Source organism: Pan troglodytes, chromosome 2 (assembly GCF_028858775.2).
Source record: "Pan troglodytes isolate AG18354 chromosome 2, NHGRI_mPanTro3-v2.0_pri, whole genome shotgun sequence".
NCBI lineage: Eukaryota > Metazoa > Chordata > Mammalia > Primates > Hominidae > Pan > Pan troglodytes.
In genome coordinates this window covers 174,037,531-174,057,101 of record NC_086015.1, presented here as the reverse complement: position 1 = coordinate 174,057,101, position 19,571 = coordinate 174,037,531, and the positions used below count along the sequence as shown (strand labels likewise).

The following is a 19,571-nucleotide window of genomic DNA, read 5'->3' as shown; positions in this document are numbered from 1 at the left end:
TTTCCAACTTACTAGCTTTGTAATCTGGGGCAAATTGCTTAACTCTTCTCCTTTTTCCGTAACTAAAAATGCAGGTTATAAAAGTACTGTTAATATTTGCCAGGGGCTGGGTGTAGAGGGAGGAAACTGAGAACAAAAAGCCACTAGAAAACTTTTGGAATGAGGGAAATATTCCATATCTTGATCATAGCAGATGATCAAGATATGTTTTTCAAAACTCATAAAAAGAAAAGGGACAAATTTTCCTTTATATGAATAACTTAACAAGGTTAAAAATAGAAAGCAGCAGTGACAAACAAAGGAATAATGCACATCAAAAATTTAGTACACTACCTGCCTATATAAATACTAAATACTATTAGCGATCATTGTAAAAACAATAGGGAAAAGTTAGGAGGTATAAGGAAAAGCAGAAAGAGCTAATGAACCGAGATTCTAATCTGGCTCTTTCTTTTTGGGGTGTTGGGTGTGGGGGAGGTGGTCTCACTCTGTCAGCCAGGTTGGAGTACAGTGACCGGATCTCGGCTCACTGCAGTCTCCACCTCCCAGGCTCAAGTGATCCTCCCACCTCAACCTCCCTAGTAGCTGGGACCACAGGTGCACAGCAACATGCCCAGCTAAGTTTTCGTATTTTTGGTAGAGACGGGGTTTCACGATGCTGCCCAGACTGATCTCGAACTCCTGAGCTCAGGGAACCCACCTGCCTCAGCCTCCCAACGTGCTGGGATTACAGGCATGAGCCACTGCTGTAATGGCTCCTTTGTATATTAGCTAGAGGCTGAATTCAGTACATGAGAGGGCAGTAACTTATTGCGAAAGTTAAATTGGACATGTTTGAAAGATATGTGTAAACTGTAGAGTCATACAGGAATGTGAGATATGGGATTATTCATGAGACAGCAATAGGAAATCAAAGTTACCACATAAATGCGGGTGTGGGATGGGAAATAATTTCCTAGATCACCTCCCCAAGATAGGATACTGCGGTAGGTTGCGAAATGAAACTGTGAAGGGGGAGCACATCTCTTTTAAGAACCTTTCTATGGCAGTCTACAAGCTCTAGGTCAATTTTGAAGACCATCCAAGTGTTCTAATGTGCCAGGGTTAAACCCCAAACTCTAAGGAATGCCAATGCCAGGAGGAAAGAATGGATGAGTCAGCAGAACACCTCTCTGGACCCACAATGCCGTAGGAGTCAGACACCCTTCGCCTCCACAACTTCCCAACAGCCTTTGGTGTGAGAAGTGGGTTAATTCATTTCACTGCTGGCTTGTTAGCTGGCAGACGCTTCGGGAGTTCCCACCCCAGGGAGCAGTGCTGACTCTACAGGGGCATCCGGCGGCAGTCGCTGCCAAAAATCTCACCAAGGGGTGAATGGGGGGTCCTCAGGACCTGCGGTGCCGAGCTGGGTAATAAAATACTGCACCTGAATTCTTCTTTAAGGACCAGGAGGAGGTTCGAACCCCAAGAAAGGCTGCAAGCTGAACCAGAAGCTCGAACCCAAAGTTCGCTTCACAGCCAGCCACACTGGCACTCGCTGAATCTGCGCGCCTCGCGAGTTCTGACGATCGTCATGTGATAACTGCCACGCACCTGATGGCAGGGGCCATTGGGTGCCTTGCTTGGTTCCCATTAAAGTCGACTGCGACCCGAACGCAACAAACCTAAGAGTTGGAAGGCGCAAGTTCCTCTGCCAGCGAGCTCACCCTCGGCAACCAGACTGCTGAAAGTGCGCTCCACGCCGGAAGTGCACTAATCCGCAGCACGTGGGGTTGCCAGGGCGCTCTTCACGTGACTGGGCGGAGCCTCGGGAATCCGGTAGCCAATGGTAGCCCGAGAGGGCGGTGCCTGTGACGCTCCGGGGCCTATCCCGGAAATAGGGCTGAGTGGGGGCGGGTAAGGGCGGGGAGGCTGGGGTGTGGAAAGTGTGGCGGCCCCGCCCCGTCTCTTGGAACTGCCGCGGCCGCCACCGCCGCCGCCGGCGCCGCTGCTGTAGGGGACCAGCGCGGGTGCGCAGACGAAAGGCGCTCTTTGCCAGCTGAAAGGTGAAGACCTGGGGAAAAGCTGGTGGGGAAAAGCTGGTGGGGATGGGGCCAGAGCGAGGCAGGGCCGGGGAAGGCGCCCAGAACCGAGCGCTGACCGAGAGAAAGAAGGAGAATGGATGGGGGAACAGAGGCGAGCGCGGGACCCGCCGGGGCTCAGGCCCTAGTGGGGCCGGGCCGGGCCGAGCTGAGCCCTGGATGCCGGCAGAACAGGGGGCGCCTGTGCGGCCGCGGCGGCGGCGTTGAAGGGTGGAGGGCGGGGTGCGCGCCAGCTAGCAGAGGGCCGGGTGCTGCTGGCCAGGTTCTGTTACCCCGCATCCTTCGCGGGGACCTGCGGCCTGGGCTGGGTCCCCCGCAGTAGGGTTCGGGGCGGCGGCCGAGGGCTGGGCGGCGGGGGAAGGTCGCCGGCTTCTGCGGTGGGGCGATGGGGGCCGCAACCTGCTGTTTCCAGCACGGAGGAGCGCCCAGGGCGGGTGTCCCCACCCTCAGCGAGCTCCTCTGCGACTTCTCATCCCACCTCCCCAAGCAATAGCTGGAAAAGTTTGTAGAGGCCAGAGTTAGAAAGTGGCCACTAGTCTAGGGTGGGTGTTCCTTACATGCAGAAATAACGGGCCCATGATGCTTGGCACATAACTTGTCCGAAATGAGACGTTTCCCTGCCTACATACCCGTTGTTAAAAAGCAAACACAAACTTTTTGTGTAGTTCCCACGGAAAAACTACCATCTCCCCGGCCCACCATGGCAGACGAAATTGATTTCACTACTGGAGATGCCGGGGCTTCCAGCACTTACCCTATGCAGTGCTCGGCCTTGCGCAAAAACGGCTTCGTGGTGCTCAAAGGACGACCATGCAAAATAGTGGAGATGTCAACTTCCAAAACTGGAAAGCATGGTCATGCCAAGGTAAGTACCCTTGCAGATCAGGCTTTGGCTTCGGCGTTGGGACTTTGATCATTTGCATTCCGTTACAGATCATGAGATTTCTATACTTAAAATTTTGTAATAAGCACTATTTTTTCCTTCCCACAATTACTGGGTAATCAGTTATTACGTTGAATACTTAAAGGTAGCATTCCCTTCTTGGGCCCTTACAATGTTCATTAACTGGGAACTGAAACTTTCCTGAATCCTAGTGACCTATAAGATCTATTTAGTTTACAGATGAGAAAACCTGTTCTAGCAATTCTAAGAAATCTACACTTTATTTTTCTTGTGTAATCTCATAATTGAATCACTGGTCTATATTGGGTCTTGACATGTCGTGATACTGTTTAGTTGTTTACTGCCTCTTAATTGTAAGACCACTACATTTTTTTTTAAGTAAAATTAGATGACCTTGGAAGGAGGAGAAAAAGAATCTGTCGTAATCAGCATTGGTATTGTGCTCTTGTGTGTGTAATGAGTGATATACTTGGCAGAGATTAAACAGGTTTCCTGTTCTCCTCTGTTAGGTTCACCTTGTTGGAATTGATATTTTCACGGGCAAAAAATATGAAGATATTTGTCCTTCTACTCACAACATGGATGTTCCAAATATTAAGAGAAATGATTATCAAGTAAGCACTGATTTTCTTTAGAATGTTGCTTGTTTCTTCAAGGTGCAAATACTTTGTACTATCAGTAATAATTTGACAAAACCCAAGAGTAGTTTTGTAGGTTTTTCTAACCAATTATTAGGCACCAGCTATCTTAGAAATTGGAGAAATAGTGATGTTTAACACATGTACTTTTCTAGGATTATTGCTAGTTTGCTATTTTTTTCACATTCTTGCATTTTTTAAAAAGTCAAATACTTATTAGTGTTCCTCAGGCCAAGTGACTGCATATTGCAGTTAAGTCCAATGTTTAGTAAAAGTACTATTCTCTCTGTTGTAAAATATTTCTTGTTCTAATTTAAAACATCCCTCCTGGATGTTTTGTTTCTTTTCACTGATCAGACCTGAGACATTCAAGAAACTACTGAAATTCATGTTCCTACCAAGTTTTTGCATTAATGAATGTTAGTCAGAACTTGACATTCTTAAGTAGAGAAATAAGTTGAAAGCCATAAATATAAAGGATAAAGTACATGGTCACTGAGTATAGTGAAGAAAACACAAAAACTATATAATTGGTTAAATTATATTTAGTGACCATGCTATGACCTTTTGCTAAATTATGTATGTAAATTTCAAGTTTTAGTTCCAGTTATACATTTGGGTAGGTCATATTTAATGATAGCATTTTGTTGTTTGAAGTATTGATGATAACAAAATAATTGACCTTATAGGATGTGGAAGCTCAGATTACTTACAACTAAAGCTTTTCTTGAAAGTCTTCAATTTCTGTATCAAGCATACCATATATCAAACTCATTTCTGCTCATTTTACATAGTGAAAAATACAAAGTTGACACTGGTATTTGTTTTATCCCACTTAAACTGATTTTTTTCTGTACCCTTTGTTGTATTGTATAAATTTCTTTTAATGTTGCTATCAGCTGCACTTACGCAATGATTTCCTTTTGCTGTTTGTCCACATGCAAACATACTTTTTTGTGGTTTTAGTCTAGTAAACACTTTTATATTTTCACTTTCCTACTTGTCATAGATGTTTTCTAGGTTGCTTTGAAGTCTTTGTAGAAATTTGAGTTGTCTTGCAAGTGGGTTTTTTTAACCAGGTAGATCTGGGTTTGGATCTAGTTCTGTCACTTTCTAGTTGGATGATTTTGGACAAGTTATACAACCTTTCTGAGCCTGTTTTCTCATCTACAAAATAGTGATAATAGGAGGATTAAATGAGAAAATGTACCCCATTAAGAATTCCATAAGTAGATACGTACCAAAAAGTGCTGTTCTGTTTCCCCCTTTTCCTATGTAAAAATTCTACTTAATCATTTCATTATTGTTGGAGCACCAAATTTGATGTGGTACATAGTAGGTGCTCGAAAAATATTTGTTAAATGTATATGTGATTACTGAATGTGGTAGAGATAGTACAGCAGGCTAAAGTTGAGCATAGAATGTTGTCAAAATTGGGTTTCTCTTTTCGTCTTAAAGTATGAAAGCTTTGACTATTCAATATTAATTATATTCAGTAATATTCATTCAATATAGAATGCTTTTGCCTGTTGCATGTTTCAGAAAGATGGTATCAGCAGTTCAGATAATTACTATTATACTATGATAAGGTTAGCCAGTCATTGATTGGAGCTCAAGACTTAAAGGAAAAATTTGGTTTGGGTCCTAGACTAGGATGAGGCAAATGAAGTGAGGGAGGCTCTTGCCTCAGGCACAAAATTTTAAATAAAGACAGAACTAGTAACAATGACAAGCCATATAGGAGCTCAAGGCGCAAAGAAAATTAATTCTGATCCCATCTTTATTTAGAATTTTGATATTTTATCATAGGATTTTTGCATTAATTCTAATTTTTTAAAATATTGCATTAAAATGCCTATCTGATCACTGAGGTTTTTTTGGTGCCTTCTTTAATTTTGCACCCAAGACAAGTGTCTTACTTCACCCTTGTCCCAACCCTTGGTATGTACTCCGCACTGCAAAGTGGATAAGAGGATGATTTAAGCCAGGCAGGCCTGGTCCTAGTCTTACTTTGGCACTTAATAGCTGTGTGACCTTGGTTGACAAGTTACTTAACCTGTTTTGCTTCCATTTCTTTCTTTATAAAGCAGAGACATAAATAATAACGCCTCATGGGATCATTTTGAGGTTTAATTAGTTAATACAACAACGCCTGGCATAGAAAGTATTCATTATTTCTCTGCTCTTCATTTTCAAGTCAGCATAGAAAAATAACTTACTTCTGTTAATTTTTTAAAAAACTAGTTCTCCAACCTGGGCAATGTGGTGAGATGCCATCTTTACAAAATACAGCAAAAAAAAAAAAAAAAAAATTAGCGAGGCATGGTGGTGTACACAGCTGTAGTCCCAGCAGACCCAGAGGCTGAGGTGGGAGGATCACTTGAGCCTTGGGAGGTCAAGGCTGCACTAAGCTGTGATCACTCCACTGCACTCTAGCCTGGGCGACAGAGTGGGACCCTGTCTCAAAAACAAAAGTTCTGTGGGCCTTTCTATTTATATTTATTGTGCTATGGTGGTCTTCACTTACCTAACCAAGTGCCTTGATTAAATATCTACTCATTATTTGGCGTGTGTAATCCTTTATGTTTGCTGAATTCAATATTTTGAGTGCCAGTTCGGCAGTTGGCTAAAGAGAAATATGTATTCTTTTCATTATAATAATTAAAAAGTAAACAGGAAACAAAACGTATTAATATTTATAGTTTTAATTTTATGTGTTTTAAAATAAGTTCAGAATGAAAGAAAAATTGTCTCCTAACTTCTCTTTCAAGATTAGCTTGGATTAGAATTGCTCATTTACATTACTTCTCCCAAAAGTAGTTATAGATGTCCGGGACTGAGTGATGTTGAAAATTATAAATGCATCCAGATAGACCTTTGGGAATCCCCAAATTCATACAGAAATGCTTATTCAGACTTTAGCACTCTCTGGAATCATATTTCTTTAGAAAGTTCTGTGTTGATATGAACCTCACCACAAGTTAAATGCCGTTTCTGCATTTACCACAGTTTTACGTGTCATTTGAAAACCATTTTCCAGAAGGAAGACTAATTACTATAGACACATAAAGTATATATTGTAGACCTTTGGATTATTAGTGAATTGCCAAAACTGTGACTATTAAATCCTAGTATATTCTTCAAATAAGTAGTATATTATTTGAATGTTGAGATATGTTAATTGAATTCAAATAAGTAGTATATCATTTGAATGCTGAGATATGTTAATTGAATTCAAATAAGTAGTATATTATTTGAATGTTTAGATATGTTAATTGAATTCCTTGAGCTTAAAGTCTTTTTATAATTTTTACCTGTTTCATGGGAATCCTTGTGTTCTCAGATGGAAGCAGTCTTTCTTTGGAAATAGAAAACCTCTAAAGCAATGGGGCCCAATATTGCGAGGACTAGAAGCAAATATTTGTTACAGGATCATTAAGGGTAATCATGAGAAGAGCCACTAACTTTAGTTCCTAGACCTGTGTATTCTGCCTATAGGAAAAATAGCATCATATATTGAAATATATTGTAACCTGCAAAAAACAGCACTCCAGGCCGACAAAGTACCATTCAGCAGGTGCCATATTTGAGTCTTCACTAGGCCGATCCACAGAGGCAAGCTGTTTTGGAATGATAGGGTACGTGAGCCAGCGAATTATCTGGGTGTTGCACTGCCTTGTTACTTTGCCTGTAAAATTAGTTTTCTAGTCAGAAGTGATGCAATGTGAGATACTATGACAGGAATGAGGCATTCTGTAAATTGAGATGAGATTTTAGCAGAAGCACTGCAGGCAAGAAAGGCAAATCCATATGTAGAGTAAAACTATTGCAATAAGAAAAAATTGCTGCCTGTTTCATGATGGAAGGGGTACAGTCAGGTGGCCAGCTGTTCTGGGAAACATATTAAGACTTCTTGTTCTTCTGTTCTGTGTTCTTCTTCTGCCATATCAAGACTGTCCTGTTTCTGTGAGGTTTTCAGTAGTGGCTGTAGTCAGATCAGTCTTGGTGAGAGAAAGCCTGTGTCGTTGATCCCACTGAGCAAAGACGAGAGAAGCTACAAAAAGAAGCTGAGGCCAGGCACACTGGCTCAAGCCTGTAATCCCAGCACTTTGGGAGGCCAAGGCGAGCAGATCACGAGGTCAAGAGATCGAGACCATCCTGGCCAACATGGTGAAACCCCGTCTCTAATAAATACAAAAATTAGCCAGGCGTGGTGGTGCATGCCTGTAATCCCAGCTATTCAGGAGGCTGAGGCAGGAGAATCACTTGAACCTGGGAGGCGGAGGTTGCAGTGAGCTAAGATCCCACCATTGCACTCCAGCCTGGGCAACAGAGCAAGACTCCATCTCAAAAAAAAAAAAAAAAAAAAGGAAGGCTTCTGTACATCTCTACAAAAAATACAAAAATTAGCTGGGTGTGGTGGCAGGCACCTGTAACCCCAGCTACTTGGGAGGCTGAGGCAGGAGAATCAATTGAACCTGGGAGGTGGAAGTTGCAGTGAGCCAAGATCACACCACTGCACTGTAGCCTGGTGACAGAGCAAGACTCGGTCTCAAAAAAAAAAAAAAAAAAAAAAAAGCTGAATGGCATTCACACATTAGCTCATAATCAGTGCAAATCCACACTTCTGGTTCTGTCTTCTTTCAGGTCCAGTGCTTGAAGTTCTTCCCAAACCCACTTTCAGGTTGACCCCTGAATGGTGTCATCATATAATGCATAACCATCTAGAAACCATTGTGAATATTTTCCTTTCTCAGTCAGCTGGTCATAGGCAACTGTCCATCTAGTCATTGGTATCAGTTGAAGGAGAAGTGTCAGTGTGGTAAGACAAAGTGTTTTCTGAGTCTGAGCCACTTCTTATACAACTTGTTTGTACCTTTAGGTCCTTCTCAAGCTGATCTCATATATGCTACTTCCACTCAATGATGGAGAGCTGCTGTGCCTTCCCAGTTGTGTGGCTTGATGGGTCAGGTTATGGTGGTGTTATTTGCTTAGGCTGTATAATAATAGTGATCAAGCATTCAGTCTCTCAGATCACTGTATAATAATAGTGATCAAGCATTCAGGGACCAGCAACTCTAAGGAAGTAGCACAAGAGTGCTACACTCTGGGGGAAAAGAAGGAAGAAATAAAAAGGAATAGGTGTTACCTAAACAAGTCTGGTTGTTTTGAAATAGATTGAGAAACAAAATTAAATTCAGAAATTAGAACTAAGAAGGCACCTGTCCAGGCACTGTGGCTCACACCGGTAATCCCAGCACTTTGGGAGGCCGAGGCGGGCGGATCACGAGATCAGGAGTTCGAGACCACCAGGGAGGTGGAGGTTGCAGTGAGCCAAGATCGCGCCACTGCACTCCAGCCTGGCGACAGAGCTAGACTCCATCTCAAAAAAAAAAAAAGAAGGCACCCGTAGGGATAATATACCTTCTCCAGCCTTCTGTTGTATATCAGTATATCCACAGTAGTACAAATGCAGGCAAAATAGTTTCCCAATAATTCCCCCTTTTCAGTGTTCTTTCCTATTCTGACTACATCTAAGACAGAATCTGCAGTCATTAACTCTCCCCACACTCCCTTTTAGATCATGTTTTGCTTCCTTAGCTTACTGTGCCTCCCAGCACTTAGTGGTTACAGTGCTCATTCTAGAATTCATATATGCTATAGCATTTTTTGTTTCACTTTTTATTGTGGAAATTTTCAAAGTATAGTATAATGAATCCTGTGTACCTGTCACTCAGCTTCAACAATTACCAGTGTGATTAATTCTGTCTCTGCAATTTTTTGACAAAGACACTGGATCATTCCTTCTGTAGACTTTCCCACTGTATGGATTTTGCTAATTGCATTTCCTTGTTTTTTAACATGTTCCTCTGTCCCTTGTGTTTCCTGAAACTTGGTAGTAAGATGTAGAGTCTTAATCAGATTCAGTTCAGATTTTTATTTTCTTCCTTTCTTTCCTTAACAGGACTACTCCATAATGTTCTATGCAATCATTAGGTAAATAAGTCTGATTGTTTCTCCTTTTGTGATATTATCAGATATGTGAATACTGCCTCAATCTATTAATTGGAGGAGACAAAATTTATTATCTGTCATTCCTTCATTTGTTTCTCTTAGCCAGAATACTTCTATAAAAAGAAACTTCCCTTCATCAATTTTTGTTTGTTTGTTTGCCTTAAGAGACAGTACCAGTGTCTGTGTGTGTAGCGGGGGTGGGTGTATTTGACTCTTTCCCTTTAAGGTACAGTTTATAAAATAAATTGGTTCCTAGTATCCACTAAAGATGATGAAACACATTTTTTTCATTATAAACTCGAGCATTTAAACATATTTGTGTTTCAATCCATTGTTGTTAGTGTCCTTATTTATTCTCACATTGTTCCATCTTGGCCAGTGGGAGCTTATTCAAGTTAGCTCTTGAGTCCCTTTGACATGGGCCTAATTTTAATTCTCCTTGATAGCTCCTTGCTTTTTAGTACAACAGCTTCTCCAGGTTCATCTTACACACTTCCTGATCTGGACCTGGAATTATCCAAGGAGCCCTAGAATATTTTAGTAGGAAATAAAAAATACCCCATTTTTTTTTTTTTTTTTTTTTTGAGATGGAGTCTTGCTCTGCCACCCAGGCTGGAGTGCAGTGGTGTGATCTCAGCTCACTATAACCTCTGCTTCCTGGGTTCAAGTGATGCTCCTGCCTCAGCCTCCCAAGTAGCTGGGACTCCAGGTGCCATCACATCTGGCTAATTTTTGTATTTTTAGTAGAGACAAGGTTTTGCCATATTGGCCAGGTTGGTCTCGAACTCCTGACCTCAAATGATCCGCCTGCCTTGGCCTCCCAAAGTGCTAGGATTACAGGTGTGAGCCACCGCACCCAGCCAAAAATACCACATTCTGATAGCATTATAACCTTATATACTGCTCAGGAGCTTGGTACGCCTCCACATGCCTAACATCTCTAAAGTTTTTTGACCCTCACCTCTGCTGTCTCCCTGCTTGCTACTAACAATAATTACTTTCTACCAAAAAAAAAAAATTGTTCAAAAACATCTAAAAGTGATCAAATCAGTAGGTTTGTTTAAAGGTAAAGGACTAGAAGATACTTACAACAATTTCCTTACCATCCCCACCTTCCAACTCTATGGAGTCAGAGAGGCCTTTGAGAGAAGATAGAAACATTTGGACAAAAATATGCTTGGGGACTTGACGATGACACTGTTGGATTTTTATTTTTTCTTAAAGCTTGCAAATTACAAAGGGGGAAAGTGTAACTTTGGAGTGGAAAAATCTGGCAGATAACTACCTTAGTCAGCGTATCAAAGTTGGCATCACTTGTAATGGGACAAATTGACATTTGCCTCCTGATAGGATACTCTGAGGGCACATCATTTGTATAGTATTCCTTTCAAAAATGCATTACCTTAATCATGAGGAAACAGTGAGACAAACACAAACTGAGGAATATTCTATAAAACAGTGAACCCCCAGGAGTTTGAGACCAGCCTGGGCAACACAGGAAGACCCTGTATCTACAAAAAATAAAAATTAAAAAAATAAAAAATAAAAAATAAACCAAACAGGCATAGTGGTTGTATGCCTATGGTCCCAGTAACTCGGGAGGCTGAGTTGGGTGGATCACTTGAGCCCTGGAGGTTGAGGCTGCAGTGAGTCATGATCATGCCACCACACTCCTGCCTGCATGAAAGAGCAAGACCTGGTCTCACAAAAACCAAACCCCCCAAAAAACAAAAAGATGCCATGAGAGTTAAAGGGTGGGGGAAACTGTTAGAATTAAGAGACTAAACTGACATGATAGCCAGATAAATACAAGGTATGACCCTGGAGTTAGGGAAATAAGTTGCTATCAAGGACAATACTAGGACAATTGGCAAATTTAAATATGTACTATATATTGAATAATAGGTTATCAATATTAAATTCCCTGATTTTGAAAAATAAATTGTTGTTATCTAAGAGTATATCCTTGTTCTTGAGAAAAATACACTGAAGTTTTAATTGCTGAAAAGTCATGGCTGTTGCACTGAAGTATTTATTGCTGAAGAATCATGATCTTTGGAACTTACTCTCAATAGTTCTGTAAAAATAATAAGAATGTATATGATATATATATATAGGATGTATACATAGAGAAAATAGTGCACATGTGATTAAATGTGAACAATGGATGTATCTAGGTAAAGGATATGGGATTTCATTGCATTATTGCAACTTTTCTATAGAACTTAAGATTTTTTAATAAATAATTCAATTTAAAAGATTGTATTAGTCCATTTTCACACTGCTATAAAGAACTACCTGAAACTGGGTAACTTATAAAGAAAAGAGATTTAACTGATTCACAGTTCCACATGGCTGGGGAGGCCTCAGGAAACTTACAATCATGGAGGAAGGTGAAAGGGAAACAAGGCATGTTTTATATGGCAGCAGGAGAGACAGCAAGCAGGGGGGATCTGTCAAACACTTTTAAGCCATCAGATCTCATGAGAACTCACTTACTATCATGACAACAGCATGAGGGAAACTGCCCCCATGATCCAATCACCTCCTACCAGGTCCCTCCCTTGACATGTGGGGATTATAATTCAAGATGAGATTTGGGTGAGGACACAGAGCCAAATCATATTATTCTGTCCCTGGCCCCTTCCAAATCTCATGTTCTCACATTTCAAAACACAATCTTGCCTTCTCAACAGTCCCTGAAAGTCTTAACTCATTCCAGCATTAACCCAAAAGTCCAAGTCCAAAGTCTCATCTGAAACAAGGGAAGTCCCTTCCACCTATGAGCCTGTAAAATGAAAAGCAAGTCAGTTACTTCCTAGAAACAATGAGGATACAGGCATTGGGTAAATACTGTTATTTCAAATGGGAGAAATTGGCCAAAACAAAGGAGCTACAGGTCCCATACAAGTACGAAACCTAGCAGGGCAGCCATTCAGTCTTAAAGCTCCAAAATAATCTCCTTTGACTCCATGTCTTACATCCAGGGCACACTGATCCAAAAGGTAGGCTCCCAAGGTCTTGGGCAGCTCCACCCCTGTGGCTCTACAGGGTACAGCCTCTGCAGCTGCTTTCACTGGTTGATATTGAGTGCCTGTGGCTTTTCCAGGCACATGGTACACCATTCTGGAATCTAGAAGACGGTGACCCCCCTTCTCACAGCTCCACTAGGCAGTGTCCCAGTGGGGACTCTGTGTGGGGGATCTAACCTGACATTTCCCTTCCACACTGCCCTAGCAGAGGTTCTCCATGAGGGCTCTGCCCCTGCAGCAGACTTCTGCTTGGACCTCCAGGCATTTCATACATCCTCTGAAATCTAGGCGGAGGCTCCCAAACCTCAACTCTTGCCTTCTGTGTACCTGCAGGCCCAACACCACATGGAAGCCACCAAGGATTAGGGCTTACACTCTCTGAAGCAACAGCCCAAGCTGTACCTTGGCCCCTTTTAGCCACAGCTGGAGCTGGAGTGGCTGGGACACAGGGCACCAAGTCCCGAGGCTATACAGAGCAGCAGGGCCCTGGGCCTGGCCCACGAAACCATTTTTCCCTCCTAGGCCTCTGGACCTGTGTTGGGAGGGGATGCCATGAAGATATCTGGAATGCCCTGGAGACATTTTCCCCATTGTCTTGGCTATTAATATTCAGCTCCTTGTAACTTATGCAAATTTCTGCAGCTGGCTTGAATTTCTTCCCAGAAAATGGATTTTTCTTTTCTACTACATGGTCAGGCTATACGTTTTTCAAACTTCTATGCTATGCTTCCCTTTTAAACATGAGCTCCAGTTTCAGATCATCTCTTCATGAATGCATATGACTGTACGCTTTCAAAAAAAGCCAGGTTACCTCTTGCACACTTTGCTGCTTAGAAATTTCTTATGCCAGGTAACCTAAATCATCTCTCTCAAGTTCATAGTTCCACAGATCTCTAGGGCAGGGCAAAATGCTGCCAGTCTCTTTGCTAAAGCACGGCAGGAGTGACCTTTGTTCCAGTTCCCAGTGAGTTCCTCATCTCCATCTGAAACCACCTCAGCCTGGACTTCACTGTCCATATCATTGTCAGCATTTTGTTCAAATCCATTCAACAAGTCTCTAGGAAGTTTCAAACTCTCCCTCATCTTTCTTTCTTCTGAGCCCTCTAAACTGTTGCAGTCTCTGCCTGTTACCCAGTTCCAAAGTTGTTTCCTTATTTTCAGGCATCTTTATAGCAGTGGCCCAAACTCCTGGTACCAATTTTCTGTATTAGTCCTTTTTCACACTGCTATAAAGAACTACCTGAGACTGGGTAATTTATAAAGAAAAGAGATTTAATTGAGTCACAGTTCCACATGGCTATGGAGGCCTCAGGAACCATGGCAGAAGGCGAAGGGGAAGCAAGGCACATCTTACATGGCAGCAGGAGATACAGCAAGTGAGGGGGGAACTGCTAAACACTTTGAAGAGAACTCACTCACTATCATGACAACAGCATTGCGGAGACTGACCCCATGATCCAATTGCCTCCCACCAGGTCCCTCCCTCAACATGTGGGGATTACAATTCAAGATGAGATTTGGGTGGGGACACAGAGCCAAACCATATCAAAGATTAAATAATTCGTCCTCATTATTTTTGTTTTTTGTAGCTTAGTTTTATTTTTGAAAACTAATTGTATTTAATGTAGCAATTTATCTTAATAAGATGTTTAATGTTTGTAAATGCATTGTTTTACTAGATGTTTTATATATTTGTACATCTGAAATGCTTTATATATTTCATTCCACAGTTTATGATTCTTAACTCTTAAAAAATAAAATAACTCCATTACATACATCATTTTCAAAATATCAGTATTATTATCTGGCTTCTGTGTTTCAGTCACTAGTGGCACAGTAGGAACATTTAACTCTTGAAATAGACAAGCTCTGCTTTAAGGAATTACTAAAAGAACAGAAATCAGAAAGATTTGCCTTGGAATGTTGTGGTTGTTTAAAAATTACACTTCAAGCTAGGTGCATTGGTGCACACCTATACTCCCAGCTCCTTGGAAGGCTAAAGCAGAGGCTCACTTGACCCCAGGAGTTCGAGGCCAGCCTAGGTAATATAATGAGACGCCCATCTTTAAAAATATATATATTTTTTAAAAAGTTACACTTCTACCTCAACCTCCTTGCTCCCACTTCTCTACCAGCCACCTCACAAATATTTGAGGGTCTAAGAGGTTAGTTAAAAGTCTTTGTTGTAGCTTTGTAGGATTTCTTATTTTTGAGATTTCTAGACATATAAAAACTCAAATTTCCTGTGGTAGATGGAGTTTCTGTGGAGAGCCATAGTCAGTTTTGGTAGATGGTGTATGTGGAGGAGAGCCATCCCAATGATACGCCTGGGTTATATCATAGTGGTTACAGGGGTTCAAGGACCATTGTCTGTGACTCCTTTTGTAGATACTAGCAGCTGGTATTCTGGATGGTAGCCTTTTATAAAACATGTTAGGATTCTAGGCATACTAATAGTGTACATGCTTTTATTAATAGAATAAATGAGTGGAGGTTGGTTGTTTCCTCATTCCTGTAGTAAAAGAAGTTCAGTGGTATCAAAACCATGCTTTTTTGCAGGTTGGGTTGACAACTGGGTTTTTTTTTTTCACTAATGTTATCCATACACTAGTGGATTTTGTTGTTGTTGTTGTTGTTGGCTGAAGACCAAAAGTTTTCCACTTAATTTTGTTCATACTCAAATTAGAAAATGCATTGTTTGTAATAGCAAAAATAACTTTTATGCCCAGTAGTGTGAAATTGGTTAAATCAGTTATAGTATGTCCATGCAGATATGTGGTAGTTAACTAAGGTAGGTTTATATTTTCTGCTTAGAAAGTATTTATAAGACATATTATTAAGTCAAAACAGCTCACTGTAAAGTACTTACAATATCTCTTTTTTTTTTTTTTTTTTTTTTTTGAGACAGAGTCTCGCTCTGTCGCCCAGGCTGGAGTGCAGGGGCACGATCTTGGCTCACTGCAAGCTCCACCTCCTGGGTTCATGCCATTCTCCTGCCTCAGCCTCCCAAGTAGCTGGGACTACAGGTGCCTGCCACCACACCTGGCTAATTTTTTATATTTTTAGTGGAGACGAGGTTTCACTGTGTTAGCCAGGATGGTCTCAATCTCCTGACCTCATGATCCGCCCACCTCGGCCTCCCAAAGTGCTGGGATTACAGGCATGAGCCACCGCACTTGGCCCAATATCCCATTTTGATTAAAAAAAAAAAAAAAACAGCAACTATATTTATTTTGTGAATATAAATGGAATACACTGTAAAGAAACCTAAACTGTTTAACAAGGCAGAGATTGGGTATGGGAAGTACCGGGAGGAGTAAACTTATATTTCCATTCTGTACATATTTTGTATTTTTTATATTTTTAGCATTTTAAATACCAAGAATATTAATGTATTACTGTGTACTTATATGAATTAATATCAATTGCAATTTAACTATGTAAGCATTACAAAGAAGTGGATATAATCTAATCAGCACAAATGATATAATTTCTTCTAATAGCTGATATGCATTCAAGATGGTTACCTTTCCCTGCTGACAGAAACTGGTGAAGTTCGTGAGGATCTTAAACTGCCAGAAGGTGAACTAGGCAAAGAAATAGAGGGAAAATACAATGCAGGTGAAGATGTACAGGTAAAGACTTAGAGAAGGATTATTTTTGAAAACCATTTTATAAAAACTTTGACCTCAACTAGTTAACATAAAATACTACATATGGAATGTGGTTTAAAAATACTGCTAAAATGTTGAAAATGATCTCTCAGGCAGGTTTTCCGTAAAACCCTTAGAGACTCATTATCAAAGAAAGTATCAAAGTTCATTTTTGCTACATCAACATTCCTCTCAAACCCAAATTTGTTTTGAAGCTCTGCACCTTTTTTTTTTTTTTTGAGACGGAGTCTCCCTCTGTCACCCAGGCTGGAGTGCAGTGGCGTGATCTAAGCTCATTGCAACCTCCGCGTCCCAGGTTCAAGCGATTCTCCCCTCAGCCTCCTGAGTAGCTGGGATTGCAGGCACGTGCCACCACATCTGGCTAATTTTTGTATTTTTAGTAAAGATTGTGTTTCAGCATGTTGGCCAAGCTGGTCTTGAACTCCTGACCTCAGGTGATCCGCCCACCTTGGCCTCCCAAAAGTGCTGGGATTACAGGCCTGAGCAAGGCGCCCAGCCCTGAGCTATTCTTACAGGTAAGAAATGATGCTAGTGGAATGTTAAAGAGTGAAGGAGATTTACTGTCTTTGTTACAACTTTCAGAAATGTAACGTGTGGTAAGTGTTCAAACATTTATAGTTATTTTTCCTGTTCCCTGGAAGTTGTCTTACAAACCACTCTTTGAGAAATTCTGCTTTAGAAAACTGTAAAGAAAGTAGCTTGTTTTGGAATACTCCTTTCAGAAGTCCATATGTACAAAATATCCACAAATATACAATATATGAGGAACTAATTATATCTTCTATATGTATTGTCTTCTGAATAACCTTTTGCCTGCTTTTTTCCTTCTAGGTGTCTGTCATGTGTGCAATGAGTGAAGAATATGCTGTAGCCATAAAACCCTGCAAATAAATGGAAACATCAGGCATGAACACTGTTTAGGTCTGAATCAACTGCAGATCTAATTTGGTTCTAAGTTGTCACCAAAGCTATAGCCTTCATAAGCAACCTCATTTCTTTTTTTAATTGTTTTCAGATTGTGCTGGGTTAGTTTTGCAAGCAATTGATAATTTTTAAAAAATTATCAATATGTATAATTTTTTTTGAATTTCGTAGGTATGTTTCCTATAATATTCCTGTGGTTTTCAGTATGTCAGTCCAAGAAACAAACAAGATAGCTTCAGCAGATGTGATTTGTCTGAGCAAATCATTCCTGTGTTTTAGTTAAATGATAAACCAGGGTTTTAAATCAAACAATGTAGCATAAAGTGGTATTGAAGTACCACATTTAAGTTGAACTGCTCTGCATTAATTACAGATTTAATATAAAATGAACTGATTATATATTGGAATTGTTGCACTTTCAGCCTGTGTAGGGCAAACACAAATCCTTAAACAAAAATCATGTTATCAAAAACTGTCAGTTATTTTGGTGGCCACATGCAACCATGTGATTACTTTGGTCATACTATTTACCAAATTGTTGGCAAACTTGATGTAATCTTATATGGTGGTTTTAGTCCCTTCTTATGGTTGGCAGAAGGGCACTGAACTGTTGGGTGAAAGTTAGCAAGTAAGATTATAAGGAAGACACAAAAGACAGTGGCAAAGAGGGTTGATTAAATCTGTAAGTTTTTATGTGAGGACTTTGTAAGTCAGCATAAAAATGAAAAGTTGTTTCTCAGTTGTTTTTGCTTTTAACTTTGCCCCCAACGTTTAAAGGGAGTGAACTGCTTTACAGGATACTATGCAATGCTTGTTTTCCAACTATGTTGAATAAATATTAATATTTATCAGTAAATACTCCTTTCCAACTTTTTCTTTTTTTTTTTTTTTTTTTGAGACTGAGTCTCACTCCATCAGCCAGGCTGGAGTGCAGTGGTGCAGTCTCGGCTCACTGCAACCTCTGCCACCCGGGTTCAAGCAATTCTCCTGCCTCAGCCTCCCAAGTAGCTGGGACTACAGGTGCACGCCACCACGCCCAGCTAATTTTTTTTGTATTTTTTAGTAGAGATGGGGTTTCACCATGTTGTCTAGGCTGGTCTTGAACTCCTGACCTCAGGTGATCCACCTGCCTCAGCCTCCGAAAGTGCTGGGATTACAGGCATGAGCCACCACACCTGGCCCCTTTCCAACCATTTCTAAGTAGATTTTTTGACATTAATGTATTTATTAAACAAAAACTGAGAATTCCTTAAATTGATTTGGAATTTTTGTTAATTTTATGTCCTTTTTTTCCTAAAGTGAATAAAGTGAATCATGGAAGCAGCATTACTTTATATGAATATTATTATTTAAGTTATTTTAAGTATATGCATTTTTTCTGATTGTTGTGTGACTTAATTCAGTTGCTGGTGTGAAATATAACTAGCAAATAATTATATAAACTGAATTATTTTAAAAGGTATTTTAGGTGACACCACTGCATTTCTATTTCATCTTTTGAGTCATATGTATATTATTTCCAGAATTTTAGACATTATTACAGGGTTTGTGAGGACCTTTGACCCAGTAACAATCATCATATTGGAGCAAAACATAGAACAAAATCACTATCTCAGAAATACCTTAATTCTCTAAGACTGGCTCTTAGACCTCTCCCATCATGCCTTGACCTCTAAAAAGCCCTCTGTTCCTATCTTCTAAAGGAAAGTATATCATATATGATGATGTAACTGATCTAATCAGTGACTGGAAATAGCATTAGTAACAGAAGATCCGAAGTTTTAGTTGCCTAATTTGTACACACTTTTAAATATTGTCTTAGCCTCGGCAAACCGATTTGGGGAAGAAGCAAGATACTTTAAGAGAAATACAAAGGAAATTTCTAAAGCACAAGAAATAGTGAGGTAGTAGTTAGTCGTTTTTCCTATAACATTTTAGCTTTTGCCCATCTAAAGCACAATTAAAATTAGGCTACATTCTTTCCAGTATTCTATTTAAGTACCTACTACATACTGCTCTAGTTTCTTAGTACTCTGTAATGTGTATCTTAATTGCTACTGGTTGGCATTGTAACTCATAGGAATTCCAGAAAATTATTAATCTGTGCTGCTTGCAGGTCATTCATATGGCCCCTCTTAACCATGCTGGTGTTATGATTCAGTATTAACTCTCAATTAGCATGCCCCTGTTCTTCCTAACTTGTAAAATTTCACATAAATATATTTTCAATTGTGTACAAATTAAGGGTGTACAAATTATAATAATGCATCTCTATCTTCATACTTTGAATGGCAAACGCTATT

At 40.4% G+C, this 19,571-nt stretch overlaps 1 protein-coding gene and 1 long non-coding RNA gene across 4 annotated transcripts in view; one reads left to right on the top strand and one right to left on the bottom strand.

Annotated features, from left to right (window-relative positions):
- Positions 1-19,571, bottom strand: part of LOC129143652 (uncharacterized) — a 663,501-nt gene that overhangs the window by 206,643 nt on the left and 437,287 nt on the right. The window lies entirely within an intron of this gene.
- EIF5A2 (eukaryotic translation initiation factor 5A2) lies at positions 1,530-18,602 on the top strand. The gene is made up of 5 exons (XM_016940188.4): positions 1,530-2,045; positions 2,747-2,946; positions 3,495-3,599; positions 16,174-16,305; positions 17,176-18,602. The coding sequence occupies exons 2-5, from the start codon at positions 2,782-2,784 to the stop codon at positions 17,233-17,235; spliced, it is 462 nt and encodes a 153-aa protein (XP_016795677.3). The 5' UTR covers positions 1,530-2,045; positions 2,747-2,781; the 3' UTR covers positions 17,236-18,602.

Coding starts and splice junctions, on each gene's coding strand:
- EIF5A2 (XM_016940188.4), top strand. CDS start 2,782: ATGGCAGACGAAATTGATTTCACTACTGGAGATGCCGGGGCTTCCAGC. Junction 3,600..16,173: donor TTAAGAGAAATGATTATCAA/GTAAGCACTGAT, acceptor TTCTTCTAATAG/CTGATATGCATTCAAGATGG. Junction 16,306..17,175: donor ATGCAGGTGAAGATGTACAG/GTAAAGACTTAG, acceptor TTTTCCTTCTAG/GTGTCTGTCATGTGTGCAAT.